Consider the following 18,141-nt stretch of genomic DNA (forward strand, 5'->3'; position numbering starts at 1 on the left):
GAAAACAGAGCAAGTGCAAATCCCAGATCTGTGGTTCTGAACTTACCGACTATAAACACTGGGGTGCTCACGGTTAGTCTGGATATCAAACAAGCTGAGTTATCTGAATATGTAACAAACCTCACACCTTTATTTACTGCCATATTTAAAATTATTGTGATTAATAAGATAAATACTTATTTGAAAGTATTAAGGCAATATTAGCTTTCTAAAAAGTAATTCAGCTTTTAATAGAAATTAATCCCCCATCTAGCAACTTCTACAGAAGTTCTATGAGATCCTTAACTTTTAAATAAGAATTGAATGTGTTACTGGATTTTTTGTCATCATAAATTTTCTCAGTCAACAGACACTAAATACACACCCATCATATGTGAATGAGACCTTAAAATATCTCACGTGGCAAAACTACCTTATATTGGGCTCACTAACTTGGATCAAAGTTATATGTGGACGAGTATTCAAAAATTCTCTCTTAAGTGGGAGGAAAAGAGGAGGACAAAATTGTAACTGTCATCATAAGACAGGCAGAGAAAAAAGCAAGGAAAACTTGCTTTGCTGGTAACAGAAAAACAGGGGTCAGGACAGTCCAATGAGTTGTCATCCCCATAACAAACCAGTGAGTTTAGATTCTGATCCTCATATCAAGGCTCACGCTGCAGGAATCCTAGCACCTTTATAATCCCCAGGATGTATTATGGTGCTATGGCCCCAAAATGTCCCTGAGCATATCTACTAATTTTATTCTGTATCATCGCTGGACACGTTACATATGTCTACAAGTCACTTCGCTATTCTAAATACAACTCATGGAAATTGAAAAAGGAACTTCCTAGTTTCCTAGTTGGGAGGTTTGTGAAGACAGTGTTAGCTATCACTGTATCTCCTCTTCATTTTTCTGACAGAACATTTCTTTTCCCCTTCAGTCCACTTTAATGGTCCCAAACTGCACCATTTTGCCTTTCTTAAGGAAATGATGTGTCCTTTTGGAATATGAAAGTGAATCTGTACAGATACCTAAGCTTTATTCTTTCAGTGCGATTTTTTAAAATTTTAAGATAGATCATATAGCAAATCAAGGGATGACCTAGATTCTTTAATTATAAGAAACTTGGTCTTCTCTTCAGAATAAATGGACCTGGGACTATGAAATAATTTTTGGGCTAAGTGAGTACATACTGGCCTATATTAAACTAAAAGATTTTCATTTTCTCTAAGATAAACAGTTTAAGTAAATGCTAAAATTTCACACCTATGGAAGGTAAAGTTTTATATATAATTATAAAGCATCTCACCCTTGTTAAGTTTTCTCTAGATTTTTCAACAGCAGATAAGATGGTAATTAGAATATTTTGATATTTCAGCTAGTAAAAAAGACCATGTCAGCTGAGAAGCAAAGAAAAGGCTGTGTTCTTAAAACTGGCTACTACATTTAGTAAAAACATGGTCATCATCTTCAGCTCTAACTTATTTCCTCTTTCCATCATATTATCAACCCAAATAGCTAACCAAAAAACAAATGCTCTGTCTCTGCCATCTACTGGAGAAAAGATACAGAACACACTCACTACAGGTAAGTCAACTGCAGACATGCAGAACGTATCGTATTCATGTTAGCATGTAAAGTAAGTTTTTTTTTTTTTTCCCAAGGGTTTACATTTACCTACCTGCTACGTAGAGAATGAGAGAAGGGAAGGGGAGAGAATAAGTGTGTATGAACACAAAAGCAAAGATAAGCTCAAGATATTTTAATTTCTCTAAGTAACGGCTTCACACACCTACACTTACATGGCCATGGAGATCCGTGTTAAGAAGCATCATTGCACAGGTGAGACAATGGACTCCATCTAAGGGAAGAGACAGGAAAGAAAGCATTAATTCACCATTTCCCATTGAACTCCTTATTATCATCAAAGTGGCATACGTTAAGAACCTCTGAAAACACAATAATGTGGCTTCGCACAATCATGTTTGTTTGGGGAAACAAAAAAAAAAATTATTAAAAGGGCCTCAGTGCAGAGAGTAGGGCTCTGCTGGTGATAAAGTATATTATTCTTAACTCTCTGGAGTGTAGTTTGATAGTACATATCTTAAGCTTTGGAACAGTATCTTTTGACACAGCAAATCCATTTATAAGACTTTACACTAAGGAAATAGGATCTAGACAAGATACAAGGGTATCCAAAGAAATATCACTTATAATGGGGAACAAGGAAATAAAACCCTCCAAGAGCACAATCCTGTTATGTTTAAGACATTAAAAATGTTGTCCAAGTATGCTGAGTGTTGAACAAAAAGATATTTCACAATAAACTATTATATGAAAAGCACATTATTATGTGAAAAGCACATATTATATGAAAAGCACAAAATGCAGTATGATCCCATTTAAATATAAATACATCTAGAATAATATATAGCATTATATTAAAACATTACTGTCTCTGGGTAATGAGATAATTTTTATCTTTTTATTCATATTTTCTTAATCTTATGTAATAAAAGATGCAGAAATGAAAATAAATTATTTGCTACCGTTCCTTCTTTTTTTTTTACTTTCTGGGAGAAATGCAAATTAAGAAGAAGCAAAAGTTACAGGAAACCAAGATTTGGGTCTCTCGGTGTACTGTCTGGGTATTAGTTCTCTGGCTAAAAATATATGGGCAGCAATAGTTATCCTCTTTCTTGACAATTCACTGAAGGCCACTGGTCCAGGATACTATGGATCAGCCAAAAGTAAAATACCGCAATAATCTTGTAAAGATTAAAAAAATTAAATATTCAGGGGAAAGATGCTGCTCAAACCAGATGGACCATGTCCCATTTAGGTGGAAACATCACTTTATTCCTTGATAAAGGAAAAGAAAAAGCACTAAAAATTAGAAGCTTCTCATTTCCAAACCTTAGAATTACTTCTCCTCATTCTTTTCCTGCAATTCTCAACCCAAGGATAGTACACAATGGTAGCTGCAGATGCAGAAAAATCTTATTGTGTATGCCAAATGTGCGAAAGGCAGGCCTTCCTAATTACTGAATTCATGAATTAGAGACAGCTTATTTCTCAGAAGTATGCCTTAGAGTAGAGTAGGTGATTTCTATTATTAATATCTCTAAGGAGATGCTACTGAATGCCCCAAAGTGCATTTATTCCAGTTCCAGATTATTATTATTAAATTTTAAGTACATTTAAAATAAATTCCTTGAAAGCATTTGTAAAACACTCAGCACCCAACTCTCCAATACCCTTATCAACAACAGCCAGATGAGTGTACATATCCAAATTCCTTATTTCACTCGGGAATGTCAATATTTTATTAGATTTAGAGGAGGCATTTAATAAAAACAATTCCCTTCTATCCCTTTCATTCTCTACACAATACTGATTAGTGATAGAAACAGTGAGTAAATAGTCTATGTATAATCAAAGAAAGGACAGAAGAAAATTAAATTCCCATTTTATGTAAATGAATGTGACTCTAATGATGAGATTGTTAGTTAATTTAGCTATAGCCTGCAGGGCAGAGGCTGGGGATTAATCACTTTAGTCAACATCAAGTACACTTATCCCAGTTAACTGGCAAGACTGAAGCTAGACAAAATGGTTATTTCTAGTGCCTCTAATCCTAGTGATCTATTCCAGAATTCGTGTTTATGAAAAATTCTCCAATTGCAAATGAATGTGCCTGACTTCAAACCTTGAAAATTTTACTTTATTGCAGGAATTGACATGGAGGAAAAACCTCTTGATAGGGTGCACCAACAATGAAATAGTTCAAAGTTGCTTTTTAAAAATAGTACAATAAACATAAACTCATAGTTCATTAAAATCATAAGTCAAAGTCAGTGGTCAGTGTTGCTACAACAAATTATCACACCAAAGCACTGGAGACACACTACAAACTCCAGTGAGATTTATAAACGTTTCCAAAACTAAGTATACATGCTCTTCAAGAACTTTAGATTAATCAGAGGGATAGAAAGAAGAAATAAAACCTGCATTTCATTTATTACAATGTGCTTTGCATGTAAAATTTCAGAGTGATTTAAAGCATCTTATCATACTATAGAACTGGAAAATAAAGTAAAAATAATGAAAAGAAAAAAAATGTCATGCAGCCATTAAATATGACACGAGAAAATGCTCACAACTGAAAGGGAAAGAACAGAAAACACAACTCTGTAATGATTCAAGTTTGAAATTAAATATTATACAAATAGAGAAGGAAATAAATCAAACAGTTGTTAAAAGTTATCTCCAGGGGCACCTGGGTGGCTCAGTGGGTTAAAGCCTCTGCCTTCAGCTCAGGTCATGATCCCAGGGTCCTGGGATCGAGCCCCGCATCGGGCTCTCTGCTCAGCAGGGAACCTGATTCCCCCTCTCTCTCTGTCTGCCTCTATGCCTACTTGTGATCTCTGTCTATCAAATGAATAAATAAAATCTTTAAAAAAAAAAAGTTATCTCCAGATAATTAGAGAGCTCTAGATGATTTTCATTTTCTTCTGTATAATCTTCCATATTTTCCACAATAAAATTTAACTTTTATGAGAAAAATAACCCTTGTTTTTTGAAATACAAACATTTCCATCACATTACCTTGTGAAGCAATGGTATTTGGGTTACAATAAAAGTATCTATTGGAGAAGTGTATTAAAACTCTCTCTCGTTCTTGAGTTTCTCCCACAAGAGAAAATGCTTTAAAGAAATACCTAAAGAAAGAATTAAGAGAAAAAAAGTGAAACTAGAAAATATTACCATACTCTTTATGTTTGATAATTAAAGTTAATTCATATATAATATAAAATTAATTACACAAAGTAAGATATTCTAGTTATTTAAAAAAACTTGCTAGAGATAGCCATTCGATATAAATTTAATTCTATAAAATGTTAATACGAAAGATGACAGAATAGTAACAGTAACATGGAAGCTAATACATTAAAATAAAGCCCTGGGAAGGTAGTAACTTCCCCGTATGACTGAAATGACAAGTACCCATTTAAAAGATCAGTCAGATAAAAACCAAAGAACACTTAAATATCAAACCCATAAACATGGAGGCTATGTTTTAAAACTATAACAGTTTGTCATTTTGTTTATATGATTGTACTTGCCACTGACACATTGTTATATAAAACAAATGAATCACTAAACTCTACCTCTGAAACTAATAATCATTATACATTAATTAACTGAATATAAATAAAATAAAATTAAAAAAAAGAAAAAAATTACAATTATATTATCTTGTGTACAAGTTTTGTTAATTTTATTTTGCCTATTATCACATTATATTAACTTTTTATATGAGAAGAAAATTGGGAGCTAAAACCCAACTAATTAATGTATAAAAATTCTTTGAAAAACAAAAATATGCCCAGAACCACACACCAATCTAAATCAGAGTCACTAAGAGTACCATCTATTAATGATGAATTCCAATGACCCTCACCTGACAAAGTGGATGTGCTTCCCTAAACATGAGTTAGGAAGGAAAAAAAAATTCTTTAAAATGTTCTAAGAAATCTCACAATTAGAAGAAACATACAACATTATTATTTCTATGATGAAAGTGTTGCTTTCTTAGCTTGTTAACTTATAACAATCAAAGTGGAATTTTTCATAACTTTCTTTTATAAACCATATCAGAGAATAATGCATAAACATCAATCTTTTCTCTACCCTTACTTGTTTTCAGTGGAAAAACCTATGTATGCCCTCAATTCACACAAAGTACCACTGAATAAGTCATTATTGTGCATTCTAACCTAAATATCCTCACTCTACCTCCCAAAACACAGTTTCCTCATTTATAAAACTAGAGGGTTATACAGATGATCTCAGAATTCCTCCAGGCTCTGACATGTTATAAGGTTAATAAGAGGTAAACGCTAACTGGGTTTTACCTTCATGACTTTTAGAAATTTACAGTACACTATGGTGTGAAAAGTGAGGATCAGTGTGTTTATTAAACCTTCATTTGAACAGATCAGCAAAAAGTGCTACTATCTCAATCAGTTTACAGATACCTTCTGCCAATTATATGTTGATGTTCATTTTTATTCCATTCATGAATTAATTCCAAGCATCATCTTAAAGGCTATTTGGCTATTATAAATAAATGTTTGGGCAGGGGGGAAGCCTGCAATTCTACAGTCTGTAAAACTGTGCCTTTTTAAATTGATCATCCAAAAACCAGATTTCCACAGATTCCACTTGTCAAGACCTACTTTTGAGATTCCACTTCTCAAGACTTACTAGTTTTTACTATGTCATCTACTAGATGGAAAATATGATTTCATGTGTGATTTCATAAAAAAATGATTTTCTTTCTATTATGTCTAATAAACTATAGTATAATCTGAACTAAGATCACAAAGTCACTGTGGGCTAAAAGAATTAAAACTTGGATTTTAGTTTCAGCATTACTTTCTCTTCTCAGAATTATTTGGAAGCAAAAAAGAACAGAAGTGGTATTTAATCATACCTGAGTGACTGATCCAGTGTCATCCCTGTAAAATCAAAAAACTTCAGATATTCTTCTGCCACTAGTTTGCTAAATTCATTGCTATAAGAAAACAGGATAGACTTTGTTATTAAAATTCAAGCTATTTAAAAAGACACACACACAAGGACACACTCAGACACCAGCCTTGGTACACAACGTACTTCTTGCCTAGGTGCTTTGCGACATCCGATCTTTTGAATCTGTCTAGTTGATAAAGGCGTTTGGCCAACCTTTTGGCTGCTTCTATGTTGCTGCTGGTACCATTACTGAGACTTTCTGAGGTCTCCTTTTCCAGAATTTCAGTGCTCCCCATATCAGAATGAGCCTCTAGCAGTGTTGTTTTTACCCCAGCATTGCTGTGAGAATTGATAAAGAAGAAAAAAAGAAAAGGTTTTTTTTATGTGACAAAAAGGAAAAATAGCTGATGAAATTACCATGCTATTGTAAAAACTAAATGAAAAAACTTTTAAATGAGATAGTTTTATCCTTAATTAGTCCTAAAAGTATTTCCAGCTACCATATTTCAATGTACTGAAGAAGTGATTCCTTAAACCCTTGATGTGCAGTTCTCAAAACTTTTAGTCTCAGGACCTTTACATTTTTAAAAATACGGAGAACACCAAACACCTCTGTGTTTATGTGGGTTATATCTATTGATATTCACAGCATTGGTAATTTAAAAAGAAAAATTTTAAATGTTAACTCACTTAAAAATAACAAACCCATTTCATGAATATAAATAATATATTTTATTAAAAATAATAGTTTCTAACAACATAAAATTTAGTGGGAAAGGCAACAATTATTTACATATTTAGAATAATGGTTGGCTTAATGAAGATAGCTGGGTTCTCACTGCCACTAACCAATACTCTGTTTTGGTTAAAATATATTAAGAAAACCCAACCTCACACAGATATTCAGTTAAAAAAAAAAATGAAGTAACTTAATATCCTTTCCAGATAATTGTAGATATTCTTTTTTTTTCAATGTGGTACTAAAATAAGATAAGTGGTAGGTTCCCAAAGGTTAGTGGCAATATAGTATCGAAGAATTTTTTGTACTCATATTAAAATTTGTCTACTACTTTAAATCAATCTTTTACCCAGGCAAGATTCTGTACCATACATTGGCAATTTGCAAAATATCTGTTGACACATTTCATTATACAATACTTCTTAAAATCATATTTATTACATCACCACTATTATCTTCAGAAAAATCTTTAATTATGGAAAAGCTACCAAACTCCTGGTGACAGATAAAAGTTTTCCAAATTTCTAAGTTTTAACTGAAAGCTCAAGTTGCATTGTCGGCAAAATATATTGTCAGTTTTCTTAGAGTATTAACAGGTTTGCTCTATTAATTTTTGAGAAAATGGCTGTCAATAACCATAATTTGTCAGTTACACTTCGAAGGAAAAATGGCATTTCATAAAAAGCAACAAGTTTATAACTCATAAATCAAATTACATACAAGACTGTCCCAAAGAAAACCATCAGGAGAAGGGCTTTATGCATATTTCCCATTTCATCACACATGAAATTAAAATCGTATATACTCAAAGGATAAAATGTAATTATTCTGTACTGCTTCATCAAAGAATTTTTAGGTGAGACTGACTTTTGTTTTTCTTTTGAGTGCATGATAGTGAAGAACAAAGTAACAACTAGGACAGTTTGGAGTCACCACCTTGATTTGTGCTAAAGCCTGCAAACCATTGCTTCTGCATCATCAGTGTAAATATCAATACAGTGAAAAAGGACAATAATACTGTACTGTTATTATAAAATAATTTTGAACTCATAAACCTCCTGAAAGGGTTTCAATAAGCCCCACAAACCACAAAGTGAGCACCTCTGCCCTTGAAAGGAGTCACAAGCTGTAGCCTATGGCTGGCTACGGAATGCTGCATCCTCCATTTGTAACAACATACCAATAATGCAATAATTTCCAAATCCTCATTTTAACTTGATAACTAAGGAAAGATACATTTATGATAAACTATGACATTTAAATAGCCTTCCAACATACTTACCACAGACTCTAAACCAGACACAGAATTTTTCTGTAATGAACCAGACACTAAATATTTCAGGCAAGGTCACATTAGGTCTCTGTCACACATGCCTCTATTTTTGTTGTTGTTGTTGTTTTTCTTTGTTTTTCCCAACTTTTTAAAACTTAAAAACCATTCCAGGCTAGGCTGAACAGGCAGGCCCACAAGCCTACTCTTGCCATGTCTTTGCTCTACATAGTTCTTTAACTTGACCTGAATTAAAGTGGAGTATCCATTTACGTCTAACCCAAGATACTCTGAAGAGGGAACAGGATGATAAAATTAAATATGTAATTATAATTGTTACAAAGGGTTTTAAGATTTTTATTAATTTATTTATTTGAGAGAGAGATCACAAGTAGGCAGGCAGAGAGAGGGGAGGAAGCAGGCTCCCTGCTGAGCAGAGAGCCCAAAACGGGGCTCGCTCCTAGGACCCTGGGATCATGACCTGAGCCGAAGGCAGAGGCTTCACCCACTGAGCCACCCAGGCGCCCCATTTACAAAGTTTTTTAAAAACCAATAAAAATAGTTGTAAACTTACAATAAATGACAAAAATCATTGTAACAAAAAATATTTCTTTTAAGCAGAACTATTCAGTATCTATTTTGTCACTTACTGTACCTTATGATTTTCCATTTCCTATAAATACCAATAAGTGACAGCCTGGCAGGTACACTATCACTCAAATGCAGTTCCAGCCACTAGGCCCAGCCAGTACACCAGGTAGCTCCAAGGAACTGCACTTCCATACTTCCCCAACCATGCTAGACTTGAGGGAGATAACCATCGCTCACAACTCCTCTCCAAACTCATTTTATTAGCAAGTATGCCACATGCTATCCTTGAAAGAGAGCTATATGGGGAAGGAATAGAGAGAGGTTATCCCATAGTGTCTTTTACACTCAACTACTCTGCTCAATGCACAGGTCAACTCACACATCCCACAGGACACTGTGGAGAAGCTAGACGTACCAAGTGGAGGCTTATCAAACCCAGGCTGACTTGACTTTACTGCAGCTGTTAATGACAATACTTCATTTTTTTAAAGTCAGTCAAATATTAAACAATAACTGATGCCAGGACAACAAACATAAAGTGTAACTGCCCCAGGCAAACTAAGATATTTGCTAACCCTTCTTTAAACAGTTAGCCACCTTAAACAAATTTCCAACAGAAATAGATACCAATTAAAATAAATTACTTCATTATGAGATCTTCATGCAAATACATTTAAATATTTTTCCATCCTAAACCTTCCTCTACAGAGTTACCAGCCAGTTTTATGAAATCTATCCTATCAGAAAACTGAGTATTTAATCATTATATACAGCAAACCTGTAATATATAAACTCGTAGTAGAAAATTCTTTTAAAGGGCAACTCACACTTTGTGGTGGAAATGTAAAATATTTATTCCAAGAACTATTTTAGTTAAAATAAAGTAATTTTTATAATTATAAAAGAAAACCCCTGCAGTCTCTGCATGCATTCTCTTACTCTATGTAGTAGCTATCATGGAGAAAAAACAAATGCCAAAGAAAGCAGTTTCTTTTCAATTAAACTGCTACTTACCGCTCATTTTTTAAGACAAATTTATGGCATATGTTTAATCACTCCATGTAAATAGTATAATTGCACCACACATTCAGTACTGCAAAGATTTTGGTCAAATACAAGAGACTTATCCTAAAGAGCATATATATTTTATAAGTGTAGTGGTGACAGTCACTCCTGTTCCTCATTCCTCATGTTTGCCCCCTCTTTCTACTCTCTTGCCCAGTCCAGTCTATTTCACCTCATTCTCCCTACATTCTTCAAAAGGAGGTAATTTTAAAATCTGTTCAAATCAGATTTCTCTGGATCTTCTTGAAAAAACCTTGGATAAATACCTCCATTCCTAGATGGCTTCATTCTGTCCCATTTCATGATTTATGAGATTACTTGAACAAGAACAGAGACTGCTCTTTTCAAATCAGAAAGTGTCACAATATGATGGCAATACAAACTCACCAGCAATAAGGAAGACACCAAAGAGAACTCATCCCAGAGCATAGGGTGACTGGGCCATACATACATCCTCTTATAAGCCCCTTCTCAGCACTCTTTGCCCCACAAGTCCAGTGTTTGTTGGTCCACTAGAGCTTCTAAGGATCTAACTCCCTGTGAAGTCATATTACTATGACCTCACCAACTTGGCAGAGGGCTTACTGTTGGGGTTTTTGTAATGTTTTTACAATCACAATAAAAATAGGAGCCCGAACACAAGAGCCACTGTATATAAGGAGCATAAACAACAATGGTAGCCTAGCCTCGCTCACACTTGATAAAGCAAACTGGATGATCCCTCTCAGGAGAGATGACACCCCATTTTGTTTCCTGGAATACACAAGAAATTGTTCATCTAGTCTGCTGAATATTAGATGCTTTCAGTAGTTTGATTTTTTCCTTTTTTTTTTTTTTCCTAGTCCCTCTTCTTGATCAAGTACTTTCACAATTTCCTAAGGTGAAATTCCTACTAGCCACTTAAATATAGAAAGACTCCCAAAAGATTCTCCCTGTGTTCTAGATAATGCTTCACTGGGGCCTGTACCTCACACCTGCAAACAAATATGGTAACACTAATATCAAAAGAAAGATCAAATTATTGAGTCTAATCACCGGGCATTCCCATAACCTTTTTTAATGATAGGATTGCCAGTTTTTCTAAATAAAAATAATAGGATACCTAATTAAATTTCAAATACACAAAAAATCTGAACTTCAGATAAACAAAAAATAGTTTTTAGTACAGAACATACACACACACACACACAAATCACTCAACGTTTATCTGAAATTCAAATTTTTTAACTGGTCTTCTTACACTTTACCTAGGCTCTCCTGAAAACACAACCTCTTAAAATGTTTGTTCTAAACTTATTTGAAGAATTCCAATAATGGTGTTCCCTAACTGCCAACAGGTAATATGTTTCACAGCCCATACCATGGGTTTATTGTGACTTACTTATGTAATTTTTATTCCTTATTAAACTACTGTTCTATAGTTTCATCAAGACCTTCTCTCATTTGCCTATGACCTACTGATTCTTCTATAACCTCCTCTAAATATAAAGGAAAAACTCTCTTTTCTCTATATATTCACTGTTCTTTCCAAGCCTACATACCGCTACCACAGATGTAATAATATGTCTCCTTCATAAAAATCCTACACAAGATAAAAATGCAGGGGAAGAGTCAAGATGGTGGAGGAATAGCAGACTGAGATGACATCAAGTCACAGGAGTTCAGCAAGATAGTTATCAAAACTATCCGAACACCTACAAACCCAACAGGAGATCAAAGAGAAGAAGACTAGCAATTCTAGAAACAGAAAATCGACCACTTTCTGAAAGGTAGGACTTGCGGAGAAGTGAATCTGAAGTGACAGATTCTGGCTGATGGGGGAGGGGCCAGCTCCCAGCAAGTGGGGGAGTAATGGAGCACAAAATCCAAACTTTTAGAAGTCTGCTCCACTGAGGGACACAGCTCTAGAGGCTAAGTGGGGGGGAGCCCTTGTGGGGACAGTGTGGTCTCAGGTCCCGCGGGGTCACAGAAGGATCAGGGATGTCTGAGGGTAGCAGAGTTCACAGGTGTCAGAGTGAGGAACCCAACAACAGAGACAGAGCCAAGTAGAGAACTCCCAGCGTGGGCTTACTTTAAACTGTGATCTGCGGCACAGCTGCGCCACTGCTCTTTGAGCAGAGACCCCACAAGTGGCAGATCCAGGGAGACCCACCTTCCTCCACCAGAACAGTGCAGCAAGAATCTGCTGGGTTTGGAGACTCCAAAGGGGACCGTGTGCCAGAGACAGAAATGCTCGGTCACAGGCTGGGTGAGCTCGGAGTGGGGCTGGAGACCAGGGAGATGGGAATGATTGGGTGCTTTTCTCTGAGAGCACACTGAGAAGTGGGGCCACGAGCTCTTGGCTCCTCTTGCCTAGAGACTCCAGAGCTCTATGGAAAGCACTTAGGGAACAAAAGCTCCCGAGAGTGAAAGCTAGCAGATTACTTAGCCCAGCCCCTGGCAAGGGTGGTGCAATTCTGCCTCAGGCAAAGACATTTGAGAAACATGGCAACAGGCTCCTCCCCCAAAAGATCAGCAAGAATATCCAGCCAAAACCAAGTTCACTGATCAAGGAGAACAGCGCAATTCCAGAGGAAGGGAAAGCAAAGCATGGAATTCATGGCTTTCTCCCCATGATTCTTTAATCTTGCAAAGCTAATTAAATGTTTCTAATTTTTTTTTCTTATTCTATTTTTTTTAACTTTTCCTCTTTCTTCTTTTAGTGTTTTTTTAACTAATTTATCTTAACAATACCTTTCTTTAAAAAAAACATTTAAATCTTCATTATTATAGTCATATTTTATCCTTCATTGTATCTAACTTTATTTTTTGTATACATATAGGGCTTTTTCATCTAAAAAATTTTGGGATACAGTATCTTCTAATAGATCAAAATATACCCCAAATCTAGCACATGGCTTTGTTCTAGTCTCCAGCCTGAGCAAATCCTCTCCACTTTCCTTTTCCAACCAACTTACCAATTCCTTTTTTAGACTTTTTAAAAATTTTTCATCTTTACAGTCATATTCCATCCTTTCATCATGTTTACCCTTATTTTTGTATGTATATTTTTCTCTTCTTTAAAATTTTGGGAGGTAGTATCTTCTAACACCCAAAATCAAGTGGGTGGCTCCATTCTATTCACCAGTATTTTTACCCCCTTTCTTCTACCCCCAATTTAGGGTCTCTTCTGATTTGGTTGGCAAACATTTTTCTGGAGTTTTTGCCACCCTTTTAGTATTTTATTCTCTCATTCATATATATATTTTTAAAGATTTTATTTATTATCTGAGAGAGACAGTGAGAGAGAGCATGAAAGGGAAGGTCAGAGAGAGAAGCAGACTCCCCATGGAGCTGGAAGTCCGATGTGGGACTCGATCCCAGCTCTCCAGTACCATAACCTGAGCTGAAGGCAGTTGCTTAAGCAACTGAGCCACCCAGGTGCCCTTCGTTCATATATTCCTATCTGGATAAAATAATAACACAGAAAAACTCACCACAAAAAAAAAAAAAGAACAAGAGGCAGTACTGAAGGCTAAGGACCTAATCAATACGGACATTGGTAATAATAACTTCAGAATGACAATTCTCAAGATGCTAGCTGGGCTCGAAAAAGACATGGAAGATATTAGAGAAACCCTGACAAGAAAAATAAAAGCCCTTTCTGGCAAAATAAAAAAAAAAAACTAAAATCTAACCAAGCTGAAATCAAAAAAGCTATTAATGATATGCAATCAAAAAATGGAGTTTCTTACTGCTAGGACAAATGAGGCAGAAGAAAGAATTAGTGGTATAGAAGACCAAATGACAGAGAATAAAGAAACTGACCAAAAGAAAGACAAACAACTACTGGACCATGAGGGGAGAATTCAAGAGATAAGTGATACCATAAGACAAAAGAATATTAGAATAAATGGGATTCCAGAAGAAGAGAGGGGGGGACAGAAGGTATATTGGAGCCAAGTTATAGTAGAGATTTTCCTTAATATGGCAAAGGGAACAAGCATCAAAATCCAGAAGGCACAGAACACCCCCCTCACAATTAAATAAAAAAATAGGTCCACAACCTGTCATCTAATACTGAAACTAACAAATCTTAGAGACAAAGAGAAAATCCTGAAAGCAGCTCGGGACAAGAAGTCTGTAACATACAATGGTAAAAATATTAGATTGGCAGCAGACTTATCCACAGAGACCTGGCAGGCCAGAAAGAACTGGCATGATATATTCAGAGTACTAAATGAGAAAAATATGCAGCCAAGAATATGATATCCAGCTAGATTATCATTGAAAACAGAAGGAGAGATTAAAAAAAGCTTCCAGGAAAAACAAAAACTAAAAGAATTTATAAACAGTAAACCAGCTCTACAGGAAATATTGAAAGGGGTCCTCTAAGCAAAGAGAGAACCTAAAAGTAGTAGACCAGAAAGGAACAGAGACAATACACAGCAACAGTCCCCTTACAGGCAATATAATGGCACTAAATTCATATCTTTCAAGAGTTACCCTGAATGTAAATGGGCTAAATGTCCCAATCAAAAGACACAGGGTATCAGAATGGATAAAAAAACAAAACCCATCAATACACTGTCTACAAGAAACTCATTTTAGACTCAAAGAAACCTGCAGATTTAAACTGAGAGGGTGGAAAACAATTTACCATGCTAATGGACATCAAAAGAAAGCTGGAGTGGCAATCCTTGTATCAGATAAATTAGATTTTAAGCCAAAAACTGTAACAAGAGATGAGAAAGGAAGGACACTATATCATACTCAAAGGGTCTGTCCAACAAGAAGATCTAACAATTTTAAATATCTATGCCCCTAACATGGGAGCAGCCAACTATATAAACCAATTAATAACAAAATCGAAGAAACACATCTATAATAATACAATAATAGTAGGGGACTTTAACATCCCCCTCACTGAAATGGACAGATCATCCAAGCAAAAGATCAATAAGAAAATAAAGGCCTTAAATGACACACTGGACCAGATGGACATCACAGATATATTCAGAACATTCCAAGCAAACAGAATCCCAAAGCAACAGAATACACATTCTGCTCAAGTGCACATGGAACATTTTCCAGAACAGATCACATCCTGGGTCACAAATCAGGTCTCAACCAGTATCAAAAGACTGGGATCATTCCCTGCATATTTTCAGACCACAATGCTCTGAAGCTAGAATTCAGTTGCAAGAGGAAAGTTAGAAAGAACCCAAATACATGGAGGCTAAAGAATGAACAGGTCAACCAGAAAATTAAAGAAGAATTGAAGAAATTCATGGAAACAAATGACAATGAAAATACAACAGTTCAAAATCTGTGGGACACAGCAAAGGCAGTCCTAAAAGGAAAATATATAGCAATACATGCCTTTCTCAAGAAACAAGAAAGGTCTCAAATACACAACCTAACCCTACACCAAAAGGAGCTGGAGAAAGAACAGCAAAGAAAGCCTAAACCCAGCAGGAGAAGAGAAATATGAAACTAGGAGCTGGTTCTTGGAAAGAATTAATAAAACTGATAAACCCCTGGCCGGACATATCAAAAAGAAAAGAGAAAAGGACCCAAATAAATAAAAATCATGAATGAAAGAGGAGAGATCACAACCAACACCAAAGAAATACAATTATAAAAACATGCTATGAGCAACTATACGCCAGCAAATTTGACAATATGGAAGAAATAAATGCATTCCTAGAGACTATAAACCACCACAACTGAACCAGGAAGAAACAGAAAACCTGAACAGTCCCATAATCAGTAAGGAGACTAAAGCAGTCACCAAAAATCTCCCAACAAACAAGAGCCCAGGGCCAGATGGCTTCCCGGGGGAATTCTACCACACATTTCAAGAAGAATTAATACCTATTCTCCTGAAACTGTTCCAAAAAATAGAAATAGAAGGAAAACTTCCAAACTCATTTTATGAAGCCAGCATTACCTTGATCCCAAAACCAGACAAGAATGCCATCAAAAAAGATAATTACAGACCGATATCCTTGATGAACACTGATGCAAAAATTCTCACCAAAATACCAGCCAATAGGATCCAACAGTATATTAAAAGGATTATTCCCCACGACCAAGGGGGATTTATTCCAGGGATGCAAGTTTGGTTCAACATCTGCAAATCAATCAATGTGATACAATACATTAATAAAAGAAAGAACAAGAACTATATGATACTTTCAATAGATGCTGAAAAAGCATTTGACAAAGTATAGCATTTGACAAAGTACAGCATCCTTTCTTGATCAAAACTCTTCACAGTGTAGGGGTAGAGGGTACATACCTCAATATCCTCAAAGCCATCTATGAAAAACCCACTGCAAATATCATTCTCAATGGAGAAAAACTTAGAGCATTTCCGCTAAGGTCAGGAACATGGCAGGGATGTCCATTATCACCACTGCTATTCAACATAGTACTAGAAGTCCTAGCCTCAGCCCTCAGACAACAAAAAGAAATTAAATGCATCCAAATGGGCAAAGAAGAAGTCAAACTCTCATTCTTTGCAGATGGTATGATACTTTATGTGGAAAACCCAAAAGACTCCACTCCAAATCTGCTAGAACTTGTATAGGAATTCAGTAAAGTGTCAGGATATAAAATCAATGCACAGAAATCAGATGCATTTCTTTACACCAACAATAAGACAGAAGAAAAGTAAATTGCACCCCAAACCATAATACCTATGAATAAACCTAACCAAAGAGGCAAAGAATTTATACTCAAAACTATAAGGTACTCATGAAAGAAACTGAGGGAGACACAAAAAAATGGAAAAATGTTCCATGCTCATGGATAGGAAGAACAAATACTATGAAAATGTCTATGTTACCTAAAGCAATCTACACATTAATGCAATCCCTATCAAAATACCATCAATTTTTTTCAAGGAAATGGAACAAATAATCCTAAAATTTATATGGAACCAGAAAAGACCTCAAATAGCCACAGGAATGTTGAAAAAGAAAGCCGAAGTCTGGTGGCATCACAATTCCAGACTTCAAGCTCTATTACAAAGCTATCATCACCAAGACAGTATGGTACTGGCACAAAAACAGACACATAGATCAATGGAACAGAAGAGAGAGCCCAGAAATAGACCCTCAACTCTATGTTCAACTAATCTTTGACAAAGAATGGAAAGAATGTCCAATGGAAAAAACAGTCTCTTCAACAAATGGTGTTGGGAAAATTGAATAGCCACATGCAGAAAAATGAAACTGGACCATTTCCTTACACCACAAACAAAAATATACTCCAAATGGATGAAAGACCTCAATGTGAGACAGGAATCCATCAAAATCCTTAAGAAGAACACAGGCAGCAACCTCAGCTGCAGCAACTTCTTCCTAGAAACATTGCCAAAGGCAAGGGGAGCAAGGGCAAAAATGAACTACTGGGACTTCATCAAGATCAAAACCTTTTGCACAGCAAAGGAAACAGTCAACATAACCAAAAGACAACTGACAGAATAGGAGAACATATCCACAAATGACATATCAGATAGATAAAGGTCTAGTATCCAAAATCTTTAAGGAACTTATCAAACTCAACACCCAAAGAATAAATTATCCAATCAAGAAATGGGCAGGGACATGAACAGACATTTCTGCAAAGAAGATATCCAGATGACCAACAGACACATGAAAAAATGCTCATCACTGAGTGCACATCACTCAGCATCAGGGAAATACAAATCAAAACCACAATGAGATACCACCTCACACTAGGAAGAATGGCTAAAATTAACCAGTCGGTAAATGACAGAAGCTGGCGAGGATGCGGAAAAAGGGGAACCCTCCTACACTGTTGGTGGGAATGCAAGCTGGTGCAGCCACTCTGGAAAACAGCAAGAAGGTTACTCAAAAAGTTGAAAATAGAGCTACCCTATGACCCAGTAATTGCACTACTGTAATCGCACTACTGGGTATTTACCCTAAAGATACAAGTGTA

The 18,141-nt window shown here is 35.7% G+C and overlaps 1 protein-coding gene across 5 annotated transcripts in view; it reads right to left on the reverse strand.

The window, feature by feature from the left end:
• PSD3 (pleckstrin and Sec7 domain containing 3) overlaps window positions 1-18,141 on the reverse strand; it is a 688,004-nt gene that overhangs the window by 397,828 nt on the left and 272,035 nt on the right. For 4 of the 5 annotated variants that reach the window (XM_044225254.1, XM_044225255.1, XM_044225257.1 and 1 more), the window contains 4 exons: window positions 6,668-6,862; window positions 6,486-6,566; window positions 4,595-4,707; window positions 1,789-1,847 (listed from right to left, as the gene is read on the reverse strand). In XM_044225254.1, the coding sequence (XP_044081189.1) occupies window positions 1,789-1,847; window positions 4,595-4,707; window positions 6,486-6,566; window positions 6,668-6,862 (448 nt within the window). Of the gene's footprint in view, window positions 1-1,788; window positions 1,848-4,594; window positions 4,708-6,485; window positions 6,567-6,667; window positions 6,863-10,575; window positions 10,697-18,141 lie in introns of those variants that run through there. The other variant, XM_044225258.1, reaches the window with a different exon arrangement.

The sequence above is a fragment of the Neovison vison genome, chromosome 11 (assembly GCF_020171115.1).
Source record: "Neovison vison isolate M4711 chromosome 11, ASM_NN_V1, whole genome shotgun sequence".
Taxonomy (NCBI): Eukaryota; Metazoa; Chordata; class Mammalia; order Carnivora; family Mustelidae; genus Neogale; species Neogale vison.